At 42.0% G+C, this 19,385-nt stretch overlaps 1 protein-coding gene across 1 annotated transcript in view; it reads left to right on the top strand.

The window, feature by feature from the left end:
* LOC135201713 (zinc finger protein 33B-like) overlaps positions 1 to 19,385 on the top strand; it is a 108,595-nt gene that overhangs the window by 71,923 nt on the left and 17,287 nt on the right. Inside the window, exon 2 of the mRNA XM_064230879.1 lies at positions 18,152 to 19,183. Coding sequence (XP_064086949.1) covers positions 18,259 to 19,183 — 925 coding nt within the window. The 5' untranslated portion in view covers positions 18,152 to 18,258. The remainder of the gene's footprint in view (positions 1 to 18,151; positions 19,184 to 19,385) is intronic.

The raw sequence follows: 19,385 nt of genomic DNA, 5'->3' as shown, positions 1-19,385 counted from the left end.
ATTCCTGGTGTGACTGTAGGAATGAATGTGTGAATGAGAGTGCGACTGGCTTCTCTTCCCCATCTTTCTCTCCCTCTACCTGTGGGCAGAGGGTCACGGTTGTCACCATGCTGGAAAGGAATTTGATGCAGGTAAGCTACTCGACCGAGCCCCAATCTATCCCTTTAGTTAGGGATAGAAGCAAATATCCTCCACTTCCTCCAACAAGGGGGAGGGAGTGGATGCCTACTTGAGACAAACCCATAACTTTATATTGGCTCTTGTAAAGGAGCAAGTTCTTGCTTGCTGGTACAACGAGATACGCTTGCCTCTCTCTTAGTACTTGGCTCAGAGGTCTGACCATTGATCCTGCGGTGCACACCCCGATCAATCGGACAGAGGCTTGGACACCTCCCTCGCTCTTACGACCAGGGAGACATTCCAAGGTTGGACGAACACCAGTCTGCTCACCAAAAAGACTCAGATTCCTCCCACCAATAAGTGAGTCTTCCTATTGTTAAAGGACCTTGATAAAAGAATACTCCACTAAGATATCTTCCTCGAAGCCAGGAGGGTGAGCAGGGGCATTGAACAACAACAGCAGACACTTCGGAGGGAGGCGCTTCTCTTCCAAGAATTTCTTCATTGTTGGGCCGAAAATGACAATTTGTCGAAAATTGCATTTTTCCTAACTATACAAACCTGAGGTCCTTTACATATAGTCCCACCTCATGCCACCCCTCACTCTGCAACTTTTTGCATGGGCCTAAAGCAAAAGTGGCCGCGCTCACGATCGGACAAGCAGTTAACTACCGTTCTCCCCTTGTTCGAAGCTTACGACCGTCCCAGCTGCCGCTAGTTACCTTCCTATTGTTAAAGGACCTCAGGTTTGTATAGTTAGGAAAAATGCAATTTTCGACAAATTGTCATTTTCGGCCCAACAATGAAGAAATTCTTGGAAGAGAAGCGCCTCCCTCCGAAGTGTCTGCTGTTGTTGTTCAATGCCCCTGCTCACCCTCCTGGCTTCGAGGAAGATATCCTAGTGGAGTATTCTTTTATCAAGGTTCTTTATCTTCCGCCTAACACCACCCCTCTCCTCCAGCCCATGGACCAGCAAGTGATATCAACTTCAAGAAGCTGTATACAAAACATCTTTTCAAGAGATGTTAAAACATCTTTTCAAGAGATGTTTCGACATCTTTTCAAGAGATGTTTCGACATCACCAATACCACAAACCTCACCTTGCGTGAATTTCGGAAGGAGCATTTCGACGTTGTGATATGCATCCGACTCATCGATCAAGCTTGGCAGGAGGTTTCGAGGCGAACCTTGAATTCTTTGTGGAAGAAATTCTGGCCTGATGCCGTATCCGCCCGAGACTTCGAGGGATTCGACATGGGCAAAGCTGGTGCAGATTCAGGAACAGTTGACGATCCTGAAACTGTTTCGCAACCAGATCTTGATGAGATCGTTGCACTCGGCAAGTCCATGGGCAGGTTGTCGACGAGGACGACATCAATGACCTTCTCGAGGAGCACCAAGAGGAGCTTGCAACGGATGACCTGAAGGAGTTGGAGGCCATGCAACATAACGTCGTTCAAGAAGAGTTCTCTAGCAGCGGCGAGGAGGAGGAGGACGACCCTATGACAACGGCAGAAATTAAGGATGCTCTAGCTGTTTTTCATAAGGTGGAATCATTTGTAGAAAAGAGACACCCTGAAAAGGCTTACACAGGTCATATGCTTGCGCAGTTTGATGACGTTTGCCTGAGCCGTTTCAGGAACATTGTGAAAAGTAGGCAGAAGCAATCTTCCTTGGATAGTTATTTTTTAAAGAGGCCTTTAGTAGGAGTAAGCAAAAAGGAAGATCCAATTGATACTACGAAAAAACAGAAAGTTGAAAGTGGTGAAGAAATTGAAATTTTGTAAAAAAAACGTAAAGTAAAAAAAGTAAAAAAAATGTAAAAATCAAAAAAAGAAAATTTTTTTTTTTTTAATTTTTTGTAAAAATAAGTGTTACGCTTTGTTAAAGTGTTTTGTAAAGTTTAGTCTATGTTTCTTGACATTTTTTAATGTGTTTCGTAAAGTTAAGTGTACGCACCACGTAACAAATTTTCTGCCGTTTGTCCTCTGTCTCCACTTTCTGAGATAGCCTCACTCAAAAGGTAAGATTCCACATTTTACTACATATGTACATATGTACGTACAGTATTTCTTGTATACCATGTACACTAATACACTTTATTTACAGGTACAGTGGTACCTCGAGATACGAAAGGCTCAACTTACAAAAAACTCGAGATACGAAAGCAAATACAACAAATTTCACGGCTCTACATACGAAAATTGCTCAAGATACGTAAGGTTGTTGCTGTAAAGTCCGAGATTCGCCCGGACCACCGATAACAATTTTGAAACTTGCGCGCCGGCAACTCAGTAGACTCGCCACCATCCTCCCGCTCTCCCATTGGTTCCTGATGCTAGTCACCGCCATGAGATCCTTCTCTCCTATTGGTCAGCATCCCTCCCATCATGCATCTACTACGTAGCAGCGTTCTTCTTCAGCCATTGCTTCTCACCAGTGTTATTGTACGCACGCGGAATTCGTGCGTTCACATATACGATTTCGTTTGTTAACGTAAATTCGTGTTAATGATTTCGTTGTGCTACTTTATCGTGTTGTGTGAGAACCTAATTAGTATACCGTACGTACTACATAACTTAATTACGTACATTATAGTCATGGGTCCCAAGAAAGTTGCTGAAGTTCACAGAAAGAAGAGAATGCTTTTTATGCAGACAAAAATGGAGATAATAAAAAAGTATGAAGCTGGCATGCGGTTGAGTGTGATCGTTAAGGAATACATGTATGTAGATTCGATCACCTACTGCATATGGTTTTGTTAGTTTGGCGGTTTTATCATGATTCTTTTTCATTAAAATTTGGGCTTCTAAATTTTTACGAAGTATATTATATCGGCTTACACTTGCATCCACTGCTTTAACAAATCCCCTTAGGGGATTTGTTAAAGCAGTGGTAAGCGAAAGGATATGGAAAGGCGTCTTAGTGGGAGTGTCATAAAGTGCTGCATGTGGCGACATTTTTATAGATACATGACATGAATGGCTAATAGTACTTAAAACTGCGGGGATGGCAATATCCCAGTTAGGATCCATTCCAAGTGTAACTCGTAGAACATTTAACACTTTCCTATTTACCCTTTCCACCAAACCTTTTGACTCAGGGTGATAAATCATGGTATTGATTTTCTTAATGCAAAGGAATTCGCACAACAAATTAAGGAAATGATTATTGAATTCTCCATCAGAGTCAGAGATTATCATGTGTGGAATTCCGTGTCTACAGATGTAGCACTCATAGAATTTCCTAGGGCATTCAATTGCAGTTTTTATTTTTAGCGCTATTAGTTCTGTGTAACGAGTCAAGTCATCAATTAACACCAAGAGGTGCTTGTTTCCTCTGTCAGACTCGTAAAACCCTGTTAATAAATCTTAAGTGTACTCTTTCAAAGGGTTGATATGGCAAGGGGTAGGTCCCTAGGCTGACAGGTGTCTCAGTATGCCCTTTGTTTTCATGACATATGTGACAATTAGCTGTGTTTTTTTATATCTGTAAGCATTGTAGACCAGTAAAATAGTGATTTGGCCTTCTGTGACATGAGAGAGAACCCAATATGACCATGTAAGGGATTGGAATGCAACCAGTTTAGAACGATTGGTATAAGAGATAGTATTGGTACTACTACCTGGTAGTTAGTCACCTGCGGTGTGCTTCGGGTTTTCGTTGTCACGGACCTACACAGAATGTTATCTTTGATTATATAATTCTGCTGCGCATACTTTAAATATTCTTTTTCTTTAGGATTTCCGTTCAAAGCATCTATTATTTTACTTAACTGCTGATCTTTCCTTTGTTTAGTCTGTACTAATTCAGCGCTCCAACCCGGGTCTTCAGTGTGCTCTATCGTTTGGATTAGTGAATTTTCTTGTTCAGATACTGTTTTAACAATGGGCACGGATGTTGCTATATCTTCTAGTTCAGCTAATGGTTCCATACAGGATTGCGCGGGGTTGCGGGATAATGCGTCAGCAATGATATTTGCTTTTCAAGGTAGGTATCCTATCTTGGCTCCAAAGTCCTGAATGATCATATGCCACCAAGTTGTTTTGGGACTGCGATTAAAGCCTTTGAAGAACTCGGTGAGGGGCTTATGGTCAGTAAGGACCTGGACAGGATAGCCGTAGATTATGAACTTAAAATGTACTAGTGAGTTAACGATACCTAGCTCTTCCTTGTCTATTACTGCATACGTATTTGCTTTCAGAGGGCTTCAGTTTACGTGAATAAAAAGCTATAGGGAAGAACTGTTTTTCATATAGCTAAATTAGTACCCCTCCTACCCCTTAGTCTGAGGCATCAGTTGCGATAAAGAATTCCTTACTGAAATCAGGGAATTTTAAGATAGGTGAACTGCACAATTTCTCTTTCAAGGTATCGAATGCCTGTTGATGCGTTTCAGACCATATAAAATCTACGCCCTTCTTCGTAAGATCCGTTAAAGGAGCTGCTATGATTGAATAGTTGGTGTACAAACCTTCTATAGTACCCTGCTACACCCCAAAAATTGTTGTATCCCCTTTACGTTAGTAGGTACCGGAAAGTTATGGATAGCCGACACCTTAACGTGGACTACCTTAAGACCTTGACTAGACACCGTAAAACCTAAATAGACTAGCTCTGTTTGAAAAACTCACACTTTGACATTTTTACTCTTAGATTGTGTTGCCTTAGTCTCTGTAGCACTAGCTCTAGTTTATGCAAATGTTCTTCTAAGGCATTAGAAGAGATTACAAGATCGTCCATATAGGCATGAAGGGTATCATAATTGCCAAACACTATATTAATCATTCTGGTGAATGTAATTGGGGCGCAACGTAAACCGAAAGGCATATGTAAAAATTCATAGTGTCCCATGGCTGTGCTGAAGGCGGTGTATGGGGTACTCTCTTTAGTTAAGGGTATCTGGTGAAAGCCTTTAGGTCCAAGCTGGTGAAATATTTGTTCTGTCCTAACAAGGATAAGATAGTATTGTTGTTTCCTCGTTTAAGCGATGGAAATCTACACAAATTCGCCAAGTCCGATCTTTTTTGGGCACAACAATTAAGGGATAATTATAAGGGCTGTTCGATTTCCTAATGACTCCTTCTTCTGACATCTTGTCTACTTTGTCATTTATCTCATTCTGAAATTTCACAGGGAGTATATGAAGGTATGTAAATAGCTTTATGCTTTTCTTTTAACCGTATTTGGTGTTCAGTGACATCCGTTTTCCCTAGAGATCCCTCACTAGTGGAGAAAACATTATGATATTTAGTTAAAAGTTCTAACAATTTCTTTTGTATTGACACTTCTTGAATGTCTTTATTGATTTTACTTTTGATAGATTGTAAGAGGATTTGTCGATAACGGGTTGAGCGTGATTAATTCCAGCAACGGTAAGAATGCGATATTTATACACTTCCATATCCACGATATGTTGATTTTTGTAGATCACTAGATTGGTATTCAAATGGTTACAGACTTCTATGTTAACCTGTTGTTGTGAGTCAAAAGTGTATAATGCTTGTGTCGCAGAAAGTCCGTTAATTTTCAGAGTGTCTGGAAGGATTAAAAGTTCAGACCCCGGCAAGGTTCTCTTGACACGCACCGAAACATTCGAGGGTGTATTTGGCTCGAGGGATTGCGTGCAAGCTGCAGTTATGGGTGTGCAAGAATTCTTTTGGGTCGCTTGGACAATGTCTTGATTCATGAGACAAGTGATTGGTTCTTCAATGTAAGTTACTGTTTGATTGTCTGTTTCTTTTTTGTCCAAAACGGATTTTAATGTTTTCAAAGATTTATAGAATTTTCCTTTGATAAAGACGCCGTATTTGGCAGGAGCTAGGATAATATTTTGAATGCACATGAAGGGATATCCTACAATTACAACTGGATACATCTCAGTGTAGTACAACTATAAATGTGTCGGTAGGCGTGCACTTACCCACCTTATACTCAACCTGAGTTACGCCAACTACACTTAGTTCGTTATTGTCAGTGCCCGAAAGTCGCACTCCGGACCTCTCAATAGGGAAGTTCGAAAACAAGTGATGAGTCCGTAAGTCCATGATATTATGTGGACTACTGGAATCAAAAAACAATGTAAAGGGCTGATATTCTAGATTTAGGGCATGTAAAGTAGGGCGTAATTCATCATTACTGATTATTGCGTGCATTCTATGAAAGTCTACAGGATCCTGCACTGATTTTTTGGATACGGTCATGTGATTCATCGGAAAATTCTGTGTTTCACATAAGTCTTCCAGATGATTAAATTTATTTTTTAAGGGGGCCGGCCGGAACCCCTATATATGGCGGTAGAGGGCGAAAAATGCAGTCATGAAAAAATTCATGGAGCTTCATATGACAGTTGAGAATACGTATACAAAATATTTCGTCAAAATTCCTCTTACTTTTGTAGTTACAGGGTAATTAGTTAACGTAACTCAATAAGCCTAAAACATTGATCCGTACAAGAAAATGCAATATTTCTTCTATTACAATAAATTTTGATAATTATTGTCAAAGGAATTGGGAGAAATGGCATCTGTAGACATTCCCTGAGTCGAGAAGGGAGACTTCACTTCAGTCAGCTACCAAGTCCAACCATCAGTGCGAGCACAAACTTCAAGTAGTCTACATGTTCGATTTCACCTCTGAAATTCGCTTGCTTTTACGTATGTTTATGTATGTTTCGGCAAGAATTTCATCATGCCAATGAGGAAAAGACAAGGAAAGCATCTCGCTAACATACAGACAAAGAAAAATTGCTTGAGTATTATTACAGAATATCATAATATACGCGTAGTTAGTGAATAGAGAGGGGAGGGTTGGTAGTAAGGGTTGCTTAGTATCGCCCCCCGTCTTGCCTGACAGCACACGTCACACTGTGCCCAAGGCTACGATCTTTGAGCAAAGAGATCTTCATTTATGATAAATAACAAAGTTTTGGTTTTTTAATACCCAAAATGGAATATGAAATTCATAATAATCATGATTTATTAAATTGTCTTTGTAAAAAGAGAGTACACCTTCGAGTTTCACCTCTGACATTCTCTTGCATTTACTTTTGTTTATCTTTGTTTCGGCAAGAATTTCATCATGCCAAAGAGGAAACTACAAGGAAAACCTCTCGCTAACATACAGAAGAAGAAAATTCGCTGTAATGAGCCGAGTTAGTGAAGGGGAGAGAGAGAGTTGCGTAGGAAGGAGTGGCCCATCTTGCCTCAAGCAGTGCCCCAGGCTACGATATATGAGCAAAGGGATCATCATTTATGATTAAATTATGATAAATAAAATAGTTTTGGTTTATTAATACACAAAAAAGAAATATACATTCATAATAATCGTTATTTATTAACATTGTCTTTATAGAAATGCGAAGGAAAACTTTGAACGCCCGTATCTCAAAACTATACTTATTGACCTTCAAAATCTATCTTCTCACTTAGTTTTAAAGCTATAACATTGGAATTTAGTATATAACTCAGAAAGACATTATGGAACAATCAAATAGAGCCCTTTTTTCCAATTTTTGTTTCGTCTTTTTTTTTATAAATTTTTTTTCTCCTGATTTATAGGGTTTATTTTTTTACCATATTGAAAAATTCATATCTAGTAAAAAAATTACTTTTAGAAAAAAAAACTCCTCATTTGTTTGGAGGTCTACATCAGGTCTATATATGGTAGTAATCCTAGGTCTTAATATTAAATATCAAGGGAGGAGATAGAATATGAAAAATGGTTATTTTCGGGATAAATCGCCCTGGCGTCACAAAACCGAAGGTCAGAGGCAAAAATCATATGCGGTTTGGAGATGTCCCAAGTCACCTTATTAAGTGGTATGAATATCAAAGTCCTGTCCTTAAAAAATGGCATTAGCCAGCTGGCCCCCTTAATTCAAAGGATGTTGATACAGACAACCCAATATCACTCTCCCCCCCGCTGGAATTAATTACGTGGTATTTGCTTTCCTTTGGACACTCGGAAAATTTGATTGACTTTGATTTTTTTGGCTAGACGGACCAGGAACTGAGTTCCCATGAGCCTGATTTGCTTGTTTCTTATTCTGAGCAGAGTTACTGTTTACTTGTTTCTTTTTGTGATAATGTGGATTCTTCTTTTTATTATCATTGGACATTCTGCATATTTTTAGTGTTACCTTGTTGCTGATGGTGTGAAAAACATCGAGCATAAGCATGACTTGAGCTATTATGAATTGAACAATAACGCGTACGACAATCTGCGATCATGTGTCCCAACCTCTTACAATTAAAACAAGTTATCCCTGCTGCGTTACTATTAACTACATTTACTTGCTGTGATTTACCTCCAGTCTTTGCAAAAACTTGAACGAACGAGTGAAGGATCTAGGTCTGCACATTTAGACATATGTTTCTTAATTTGTTTGTAGATGTCTAATTCCATGCTGTCGGGCAATAGCTCTTCATCAAAACACCGTACCAAGGCTTCTGGTAGTATAGCTGTTATGAAAGTTAAGTATGTGAGTCTAATAAAATCCTTTACAGCCATGTCTGTCCCCGTAACCCAAGTAGAATTATTCAAATTATCCAGATATTCATTCAAAAGGTCTGCAATAAGTGCTGCCCTGTCTACCAATTTAAGATGAGTCATAGAGACCAAATTGAAAATATTCCTCAATGATAAAACTACGTCCAAGGCTTCTTTGCTGCCATATACGGAGTGTAACTTAATTTTGAATTCATCCCATGTATTTGCCTCTTGGAATGAAACCCCTCTGAGGTAGGACCCCGCATCCCCTTTTGCAAAGTCAATGAAGCTTTTAGCTTTCTGGTAGCTGTAGGGACAGTACAGTGATGCATTTTGCTTTTAAATGAGCATCCACTGATGACATCCAAGATTCTACCCCTTGAGGCAAATATCCGTTAATACGGCCTTGAAAGGGAACAATTGCTGATCTGGCGCTAACTAATGTTACCACCGGGTTACTGGGTGCAGGGGTGGCCATCTTTGTTTTGGGTTTTTTCTTATCACTACGATTCCTAGCAACCCTATCAAAAAATCTGTAGGAATACACACATCCACTGCGTAAACGCATATGCTATATATAGATAATGTGTCACAGAAAATAAACGAGTTCCCCAAAATGATAAAATTAAGCACACAAGATATGGTAAAATATTTCAGGAGAATGTCTAAAAAAAAAGGGTTGGCAAAAAACAAAGATAAAAAGCCTGCGTTGACGAATAACCAAAAGATGAAGATAGATTCCTGCAAGAAAAGTAAGATTAAGGATGTCTCGTAATTCACCCAGGAACACTGATCTCTTGACCTATGTAAGAGGAACACCAAAGTTACACACCGAATGAATAAAAAGGTTTACTTAGCTGATATTTAAGGGAAAGTCTGCAGTGTTTTCATGACGTCATGCCCTTCGCTTCTTCCGTCTTCGCTTCCGTGCGACCCAGTTCGCTTAGTCGTGCATTGTTTTGTTAGTAGAACGGCTGATTTCTGTTTCGTTGGGCTGTTGATGATCCTCTGCGGAAGACACGTCGGCGGAAGTTCTCGAAGTTCCACGCTGTCTATGACGTCTAGCATACGACGACGAAGTCGTCAGCGCCATCTCCTGAGACACGATGTTGATTGTACACTCTTTTGGCTTGACATCGTAGAAGGTTTCCGATGTTTGATAATGTTTACCTCCTCCTTCCAAGTTTCATACATTCAACTTACCTGTCAGATATATACATAGCTATCGACTCCGTCGTCCCCGACAGAAATTCAAATTTCGCGGCACTCGCTACAGGTAGGTCAGGTGATCTACCGCCCTGCTCTGGGTGGCAGGACTAGGAACCATTCCCGTTTTCTAATCAGATTCTCTCTGTCGCCGGTAGTATCAACATTGTTGTTACTTCCTCCTGACTGGAATTCTTTTTTCACAACGCTTTTGATCATCTTTCGACTGATTTTTGGTGACGTACTTGGATCGTTGTTTGGCATTCGCTATCGTGGACTGTTTTTTGGACTTCGCTTTGGATTTTCATGAATATGTCTGATTCTAGTGTTAGCTTCAGAGTGTGTGTGAATGAGGGCTGTAAGGTGAGGATTCCGAAAGCTTCGGTAGATCCTCACACTACATGCAGTGGTTGTAGAATGGTTGAATGCTCAATTGAGAATACCTGTAACGAGTGTGAGAAATTGAGTGCGCAAGAATGGAAGAATCTAACTTCTTACTTGAAGAAGTTAGAGAAAGATAGAGAGAGGAAGGCGGCTTACAAAAGCTGAAAAATGTCTAGATCTCGTGAACTTTTGTCTAGTTCTGTAGCTTCTTCTTCTTCTCATAATTATGCCCATTCTATTTCAGCCCGTTCACAAGTTAATCCCTCTGATTCTGCCTCAGAAATGGCGGAACTCAGAGCTTCCCTTCAAAAAATGCAAGAAAAAATGGAAGCATTGGAAGGTAAGAGAAGTGAATGTGGTTTCTCGAGTGATTTTAGTGTCCCCAGTGTAGTGGAGGGGGCGTCTGGTCGTCTCTGCGACGCTCCCAGGTCTAGACCTCTTCCAAGCTCCCTGGCCCAGAGGAGAAGGAAAGTCGAAAGCCTTACGGGGGTCGTGGAGAATCCCCAACGATCAGGCGTCCCTTCGGCAGAATCTTATACATCTCAGACTGCCAGGGACAGCTATAGGAAAAGCGTCCTTCGTGAGTGCTTTTCATCATCTAGTTCGCCTTCTCCGAGAAGAGGATGGAAGGAATCTAAGCTTTCACGTCCGCTGAAGAGGAATTGGAAAGAACCTGAGCTCAATTCTAGCCCCGAGCACTTCTCTGAAGAGGATGCGCCTTCGGTAATGAAGAAGGCTAGAAAGGAGTTAGATCCTTGGAATGTAAAAGACTCTCGAGCGCCTTCCAGATCTCCTTTTCCTGATTCGAATGAGCCTTCGACCAGGAAAATTTTGATGAATATGCAGGAGCAATTAGCGTCTTTGGTAGGAGTACTTTCTAAAGAGCCTACTCGTAAAAAGGATGATAGGCTTCCGATTAAGAGATCCAAATACCGATCTCCTGTCGGGCGCAACGAACCCTCCAGGGGAGTTGTCGCACAGGCGGCCATCTCTGGGGGGAGCGGTGCGTTAGGCAGGGGAGAAGTGGGAAAGGAAGTAACTCCTGCCAAGCGTCTGGCGCCAACTAGGAGCCAGGCGCCAAGTAGGCGCAAAGAGCCTGACTTTACTGTAGATCGTTCTAGGCCCAGATCTTCATCCAAGCAACAAGAGCCAACTGGAGAAGAGAGAACTCCTGATAGGAGTAAAGCGCCTGCTAAGCGCAATATACTTGCCATTCGAAATGCGCATTCCATGAGCGATACTCCTACCAAACCACAGGAGTATTCGGAACTAGATGCGCCTTCCAAAGGTCAGGAGTATTCGGGAAGAGATACTCCTGCCAGGCGCCTGGAGTACTCTGACCTCGATACTCCTCCCAGGCGCCAGGAGTATTCTGGAATTAATACTCCTCCCAGGCGCCAGGAGTATTCTGGAAGTAATACTCCTACCAGGCGCCAGGAGTATTCTAGACTTATTACTCCTACCAGGCGCCAGGAGTATTCGAAGCGCGATGTGCCTACCAAGCGCCAGGAGTATTCTGAGCTTAATACTCCTAACAGGCGCCAGGAGTATTTGGAGCGAGATGCGCCTACCAGACGCCAGGAGTATTCGAAGAGTGTTACGACTGTCAGGCGCCAGGAGTATTCCAAACAGGATACTCCTACCAGGCTCCAGGAGTATTCTCAGCGAGATACTCCTGCTAAACGCCAGGCGCATTCTCCTCATGAAGAGCTTGATATCCGACAGGAGTCTAACAGGCGTAAAACAGTTATACATGACTCGCCTAATGATAAACGTAAAGAGAGAGTTACTCCTAGTCCCTCTCCTAATAGAAGTGCTTCTTCTTCGGAAAGGAAGAAATCAAGAGAGGAGACAGAGGAGGGAAGGGAGCATTCTCCTTCTGAGCCTATTAATTTAGATGACGTCTCGGAGGACGAAGTTACTAACAGAGAAGGACTTTCGAATTACAAAGTTCTTTCTTCTCTTCTCTTAGAAGAATATGGAGATGCCTTGACTCCAGCCGCTCCTCCTTCTCCGCGCTCTCTATTTTCAAGTACGAAAGCGCACAAGTCTTCATCTTTCCTGAAAATGAAGCCGGCCATATCCATGAAAAGGGCCTTACAATCTCTTGACTCCTGGATCAAGACAAAGAAGGAGTTAGGAAGGACAATTTTTTGCATCCCTCCCGCTAAACTAAGGGGTAGGAGAGGCATATGGTACAAAACGGGTGAAAATATGGGATTGTCTCTGCCCGTTTCAGCTGAATCGGACTTCTCCAGTCTCGTAGACTCGTCGAGGAGACATGCCTTAAATTCAGCAAAAGCAACATGGGGTCTTTCGGAAATGGACCATCTCCTCAAGGGACTTTTCCATACTTTAGAAGTATTTAACTTCCTAGATTGGTCCCTTGGGGTTATTGTTAAGAAGTCCCATGAAAAAGAACAACTAAACCCTGAAAACTTACATAGCATCCTTACATGCATCGATAAGGCGGTTCAAGATGGATCGGCGGAAGTATGCTCCCTCTTCGATGCGGGAATACTAAAGAAGAGAGCGGTTCATAGTGCCTTTCTCACTAAGGCTGTCTCGCCTTCGCAGAGATCCGCTTTATTGTATGCGCCTCTCTCTGAACATTTATTTCCTTCTCAGTTGGTGAGAGACATTGCCCATTTGCTAACTGAGAAAGCCACTCAAGATCTTTTAAGGCAATCCTCAAGGAAAAATAGACCTGTGGCCAGTGAGGAAAAGAAAGCCTCTAGGCCAGCTCAACAACAGCAGCCCTTTCGAGGAAGCCCTCAGGCTAGATCCATCGCCAGAAGAAAGTCAACGAATAAAAGGGGAAGATCTGCCTTCCGTCCCTTTAAGAAGGGAAAATGAGAAATCTTTCCTCCAGACTCCTGTAGGAGCCAGGTTACAGTTCTTTGCGGGAGCATGGGAAGACTAGGATCCGATCCTTGGTCAATGTCAATAATCAAGAAGGGTTATTATATCCCATTCAAGGACAGGCCCCCCTTGACAACATCACCGAGGGAACTGTCAGCCAGATACAGGGACCCTGTTCTGATGGATACTCTTCGTCAAATGGTGGAACAGATGTGGGACAAAAGAGCAATAGAGCTGGTACTGGATCAAAGCTCCCCGGGGTTTTACAATCGCTTGTTTCTCGTAGCGAAAGCCTCGGGGGGATGGAGACCGGTACTGGATGTAAGTTCGCTGAACAAATTCGTTCAACAACAGAAGTTCAGCATGGAAACGTCTGCCTCAGTACTTGCAGCTCTCCGTCAAGGAGATTGGATGGCGTCCCTAGATCTTCAAGACGCATATTTCCACGTCCCGATTCACCATTCGTCGAGGAAGTACCTTCGTTTCATGTTCGAGGGAAGGATCTATCAGTTCAGGGCCCTGTGTTTCGGCCTATCTACGGCTCCCCAAGTCTTTACAGACTTGATGAAAAATGTGTCAAAACACCTTCACATGAAAGGGATAAACGTCTCCCTATACCTGGACGACTGGCTCATCAGGGCCAGGTCTCGAAAGCAGTGTCTGGAGGACCTGTCAACAATCCTGGAATTGACAAAGGTATTAGGATTAATCATAAACCTCGAGAAATCTCAGATGGTCCCCAGCCAGAACGTAGTCTATCTGGGGATTCAGATGGATTCACGGGGTTTTCGAGTTTTTCCTTCTCAAGAGAGAATAAGGAAAGGCTGTGCCACAGTATTGAACTTCTTAGAGAAAGAGCGTACTTCAGCGAGGGAATGGTTGAGCCTTCTGGGGACCCTTTCCTCGCTCGAACAGTTCTTTCCTCTTGGAAGACTACATCTCCATCCGCTTCAGTTCTTCCTGAGAAGCAGTTGGAGTTGGAAGACAGGACAGCTCTCGGACACGTTTCCAATCTCATTAGAAATAAAACAACAATTAAGGTGGTGGTTGACCCCCTTAGAAGAAAACAGAGGAGTATCCTTGGAAGTACGGAACCCAAACCTGACATTGTTCTCAGACGCGTCGGAGACAGGTTGGGGTGCGACTTTAGGGTCCAAAGAAGTGTCAGGCACCTGGTCGGAAGAGCAGGTGTCATGGCACATAAATTGCAAGGAGCTTTCTGCGATTCACCTCGCGCTAAGGAGCTTCGAGCAGATAGTCAGAGACAAAGTAATACAGATAAACTCCGACAATACAACCGCTCTGGCTTATGTCAAGAAACAAGGAGGAACTCACTCTCTCGCCCTATACGAACTAGCAAGAGATCTGCTGATTTGGGCAAATCAAAGGAACGTGGTTCTTCTAACGAGATTTGTTCAAGGAGAGAGGAACGTGAGAGCGGACAGACTGAGCAGGAGATTCCAGGTCCTTCCTACAGAATGGACTCTCCACTCGGAAGTCTGTCAGACCCTTTGGTATCTTTGGGGGAAACCGCAAATAGATCTATTCGCCACGTTTCTCTCCAAAAGGATAGATACATTTTGCGCCCTGGTAGAAGATCCCAGGGCTTATGCAATAGACGCCTTTCTCCTGGACTGGTCAGGGCTAGACGTGTACGCTTTTCCCCCATTCAAGATACTGGGGGAAGTAGTCAGAAAGTTTGTGGCCTCGAAGGGAACCAGAATGACTCTGATAGCCCCATATTGGCCATCCCGAATTTGGTTCACAGAGGTGAAGGAGTGGACAGTGGACTTCCCCAGATCTCTTCCAAACAGGATAGATCTGCTCAAACAACCCCACTTCGAGAGGTACCATCAAAATCTACCCGCTCTTCCTCTGACTGCCTTTCGACTATCGAAAGACTTGTCAGAGCGAGAGGGTTTTCTCGCAAGGCGGCAAGCGCAATTGCTAGAGCCCGCAGATCATCTACTAGGCGAGTGTACCAATCGAAGTGGGAAGTTTTCAGAAACTGGTGCAGGTCGAAGAAGCTGTCCTCTTCCAATACCTCTGTAACCGAAATTGTGGATTTCCTTCTTTTCCTGAGGGAAAAGTCACATCTCTCTGTACCAACAATTAAAGGATACAGAAGTATGCTTTCGTCAGTCTTTAGAAACAGGGGTTTAGATTTGACGAATGATAAAGATTTGCACGATCTCATCCGCTCCTTTGAAACGTCGAAGTCAGTAGAACCTAGGGTTCCGAGCTGGAACTTGGATGTGGTTCTGAAATTTCTGTCCTCGGAAAAGTTCGAACCACCTCATACGGCTTCATTCCGGGATATCACTAGAAAGTGTATATTCCTGCTATCTCTGGCTACGGCTAAAAGGGTCAGTGAGTTGCACGCCCTTGAGTCACGAGTTGGCTTCAAAGAAGATTCTGCGATTTGTTCATTCCAGACTCTTTTTCTTGCCAAAAATGAGAACCCTTCGAATCCCTGGCCCAGGAGTTTCGAGGTAAAAGGACTTACTAGCCTAGTAGGCAGAGAAATAGAAAGATCACTTGTCCAGTTAGAGCACTGAAATTCTATCTGGACAGAAAGAAGCGGTTGGGAGGCTCACAACATGGTCTATGGTGCTCGGTGAAAGACCCCAAGAGACCTATGTCTAAAAATGCTTTGGCCTTCTTTGTTAGAAGTGTAATTACCGAGGCTCATAAGAACTGCCCAGATGACTCTTTTAATCTATTAAGAGTAAGAGCTCATGAGGTAAGGGCAATCGCGACATCTATTGCGTTCCAAAGAAATATGTCACTTAAAAATATTTTGGATGCAACCTATTGGAGATGCAACTCAGTATTTGCATCTCATTACTTAAAAGATGTGCGAGTGACGTATGAGAAATGTTTTTCTCTAGGTCCGTTTGTGTCAGCACAGACGGTTCTGGGTAAAGGAGAGAGCACCGATCCTTAAATATGTGTACGTAACCCTCTTGTCGGATGTGTTCTTGTGTTTCCTGTGCATGGGAGTGTCAGATGTCGCACTGGCGGCCTTCACTTCTCTTCATTAGGAAATCGAGTGACAGCTGACTATTAGAGGGGTACAAAATTTTTTTATTTTTTATTTTGTATGTATGATTATCGAGTTTGTGGTTGTTTGCTAAGAGTTTGGGGATGACTCTTAACAATCTTAGAACTAACACGGGTTAGGATCGGGTGATCGGGATCGGTTGTGTGCTCCTTAAAGAAGGCGTGTTGTCATATAAGCGGATTAGCACCCCTTGACAAATGCCAGTTAGGCTCTGCCGAGTAAGTGGATAAGACCCCATCGACAGACCAGCAAGAACTCTTGGCCACAGATCACTATCTCGCTAAGGCTCTTGAGGTGAAGCAGACTCCTGGGCAGTAGCCACGAAGTCTTCCATCTAATAAGGTAGGAACCAAGGTCTATTTATACCTACAACATATGTTGTTTACCTGTCTAGTCAGTAAGTTAGCTGTCTCTTGCCCTCCACCAAAGGGTGTCAATCAGCTATGTATATATCTGACAGGTAAGTTGAATGTATGAAAATGATATTGTTATGATACAATAAAGTTTCATACATACTTACCTGGCAGATATATACGATTGAAGACCCACCCAGCCTCCCCGCAGGAGACAGGTGGAAGAGAGAATCTGATTAGAAAACGGGAATGGTTCCTAGTCCTGCCACCCAGAGCAGGGCGGTAGATCACCTGACCTACCTGTAGCGAGTGCCGCGAAATTTGAATTTCTGTCGGGGACGACGGAGTCGATAGCTATGTATACATCTGCCAGGTATGAAACTTTATTGTATCATAACAATATCATTTTTGTAGTGGAGTTTTAACTGTTTTGATGCCATTCGTAAGTCTGTAATCTGCCACCATGTTAGTCTTTGGTAGAGCCGCTCGCCACCATTTTTGGTCTTCTCGCTACCAACATTGTTGGTGTCTTCGTATTTATTTACAAACAAGGCACCGGGTTGTTCTTTTGATCTGCATAGCAGACATCAGTTGGTATAACACCATTCATTCTTAGCTCAGTCTGATTGACTGTGATGATATTCTCTAAGTTTCGTTTCAATTGCTTCTTTCTGGTGTGGAGGTTAAATCGTTGAAACACATGGTACAAAATATAAGATATATTCTTCTAGCTTACATTGTTGGATAGATATGCAAAGGTTTTGAATTGATGTTTAAGCTAAGAGAGGAAGGTGAAGTCTGAGATACATTTCGTTTACAAAATCATAGGAGAGCAAACACTTCTCAATATACAGACAGATGAACTAACATACATAACTGGGTCAACATATTTTCCCAGAGAAGGCATTGTTGATATTATTCTCAGCATAGATAATGCTGACCTCAGGTGTCCACACACACTGGGGTGCATCGTCAATCTTTCTGCTTGACTTCCTTGGTCTCCGGCCTGGTTCTTCGTAATGGGCATTACTCTACAGAATGTATACATACATTCTTTATTTAATGTAACCCTTACATTTGCAGTATGCTGCACAAAGTGCACTGCAGGTAGGACTACCTTTGGGAAGGGAATGATATGAAGTTTTGGTATACTGTACCACTAGTTTAGGTGGTGAGTCATACCTACATGATTGCCCACATGAAGTTCCATCTAAAATTCTTAGCCAGTTTAGCATTAGCACATCAATATACTCTACCAAGGCAGTGGTTTGTGCGATATTATTCAAAATAGATTTTCCAGAAAATGGTACAGTATTTGAAATATCAGTATTATTTTTAATTGAAATGTTTACCAACTAAGCCATGCAGTTATTGATAAGTTTTCTTAATCTGAGGATGCAGTTTCAGTAATATGAACAACAATTCTTTTTTTATTGTTCAAGCACTTAATCGAGTGTTTGGTTAATTGTTTTATATCCTCTTCATGAAAAAAGTATTCTAGTTGCCTTGATCAACCTGATCTTTTTCTCTCATAAATGAAACCTTTATATCCAGATCTAGAGAGCTCAAAAGACCTTCTTGGGATGGAGATGGCATTGTGCTCAAGGCAAAAATGTAAAGCAAAATTTGTTTTGTAAACATTTCTAAAATTTTGTTTTATTTCCTTTCCAGATTTCAAGATGTGAAACATTAAGGGAAATTTATGTCTTTTGTTTGTTTCATCTTTAGTTTGACTGCACCGGATTTGTTTTGTTTCATATTACGTGAATCTTTTCAAGATGAAAAAGGCTTCAGTTCCTGGTAGCAAAGATGCTCCTCCCCCTCTTGTGTTGGCTAAAGATGTCGTTTCACCGCATAACTTTTCTGACATTACTCCATTCATACTAAATACAACTCATACAAAAAAACCAACAACTGGTCCAAATAAGTCTTCCAATTTGTGCTGCCTTCTACAGACTGCAGATGGGAAAAAGATTTTGCTAACAAGTATTGTTAGGACAGAAGATGCAAATCCTGGGCTTGCTTATTTCACACCACTGTCAAATACTGACCCTGTAGAACCAACTTCTTCAAATGCCAAAGTAACATCTGTTCAGAATCTCAAGTTACAGATTGGTAACAAAGTAGTAGTTTGCAATACATCCACCAGTGGGACACTTCCACCACAACAGAAAGCTGCCACAAGTTCCGAGGATGAAGGCAACAATGGTAATAATGGAGTTAAGCCTGGAAATTTAATAAGACCAGCACCATTGCTTCTTAATCCAGTTGTTTCCACGTCTACTGGAGGAATATACATTAATAATGGTTATTCAAGATTCAAAGTGGTTGGAAAACCCATTCCAGTCAAATTGGACACACCGGTTCCCTCAGAAAATAGCAAGACTCCTACCAAGGTATCCCCCAAGGGAGTCCAAGACCCAAGTAAAAAGGTGGTCAGTGCACAACAGCATGCCCTTATTAAGAAAGGTTTGCCAAAAGGAAAACAGAAAGAAGACTCTAGCATGAGTGAATCAGAAGTCTCAACAGCTCAGGAAGGAAACACAGTGAAGCCAGGAGTACTAGCAAAACCTCCAGCTTACTTAAATATCCAGGTGAAAGAAGAACCCAAAGAAGAAATGGAGACAAAGGTGAAAGTAGAGGTAGATGGACCCGTGCCTCTGTTGGAGGGTAAAGTTAAAGAGGAACCTTCTGAAGATCAGGGTAAGAGTGCATTAGTTGTTTTTTTTATGATTCCGTAACTTTTGCAAATCCATGTGGCATTCATGGACAGTAAATATCAAAGATGAAATGCAGAAATAATGTTGTGTTTAAAAATTGTAAAGCAGTAACACCTGAAGTATTTTAACTTTAAATAAGGTAATCTCATACTAAAGACTCCTATGTTCATACAAAAGTTCAAACC

The sequence above is a fragment of the Macrobrachium nipponense genome, chromosome 28, assembly GCF_015104395.2.
Source record: "Macrobrachium nipponense isolate FS-2020 chromosome 28, ASM1510439v2, whole genome shotgun sequence".
Taxonomy (NCBI): Eukaryota; Metazoa; Arthropoda; class Malacostraca; order Decapoda; family Palaemonidae; genus Macrobrachium; species Macrobrachium nipponense.
Note: the sequence above shows the minus strand (reverse complement) of the source record. Positions and strands in the feature narration are given on the sequence as shown.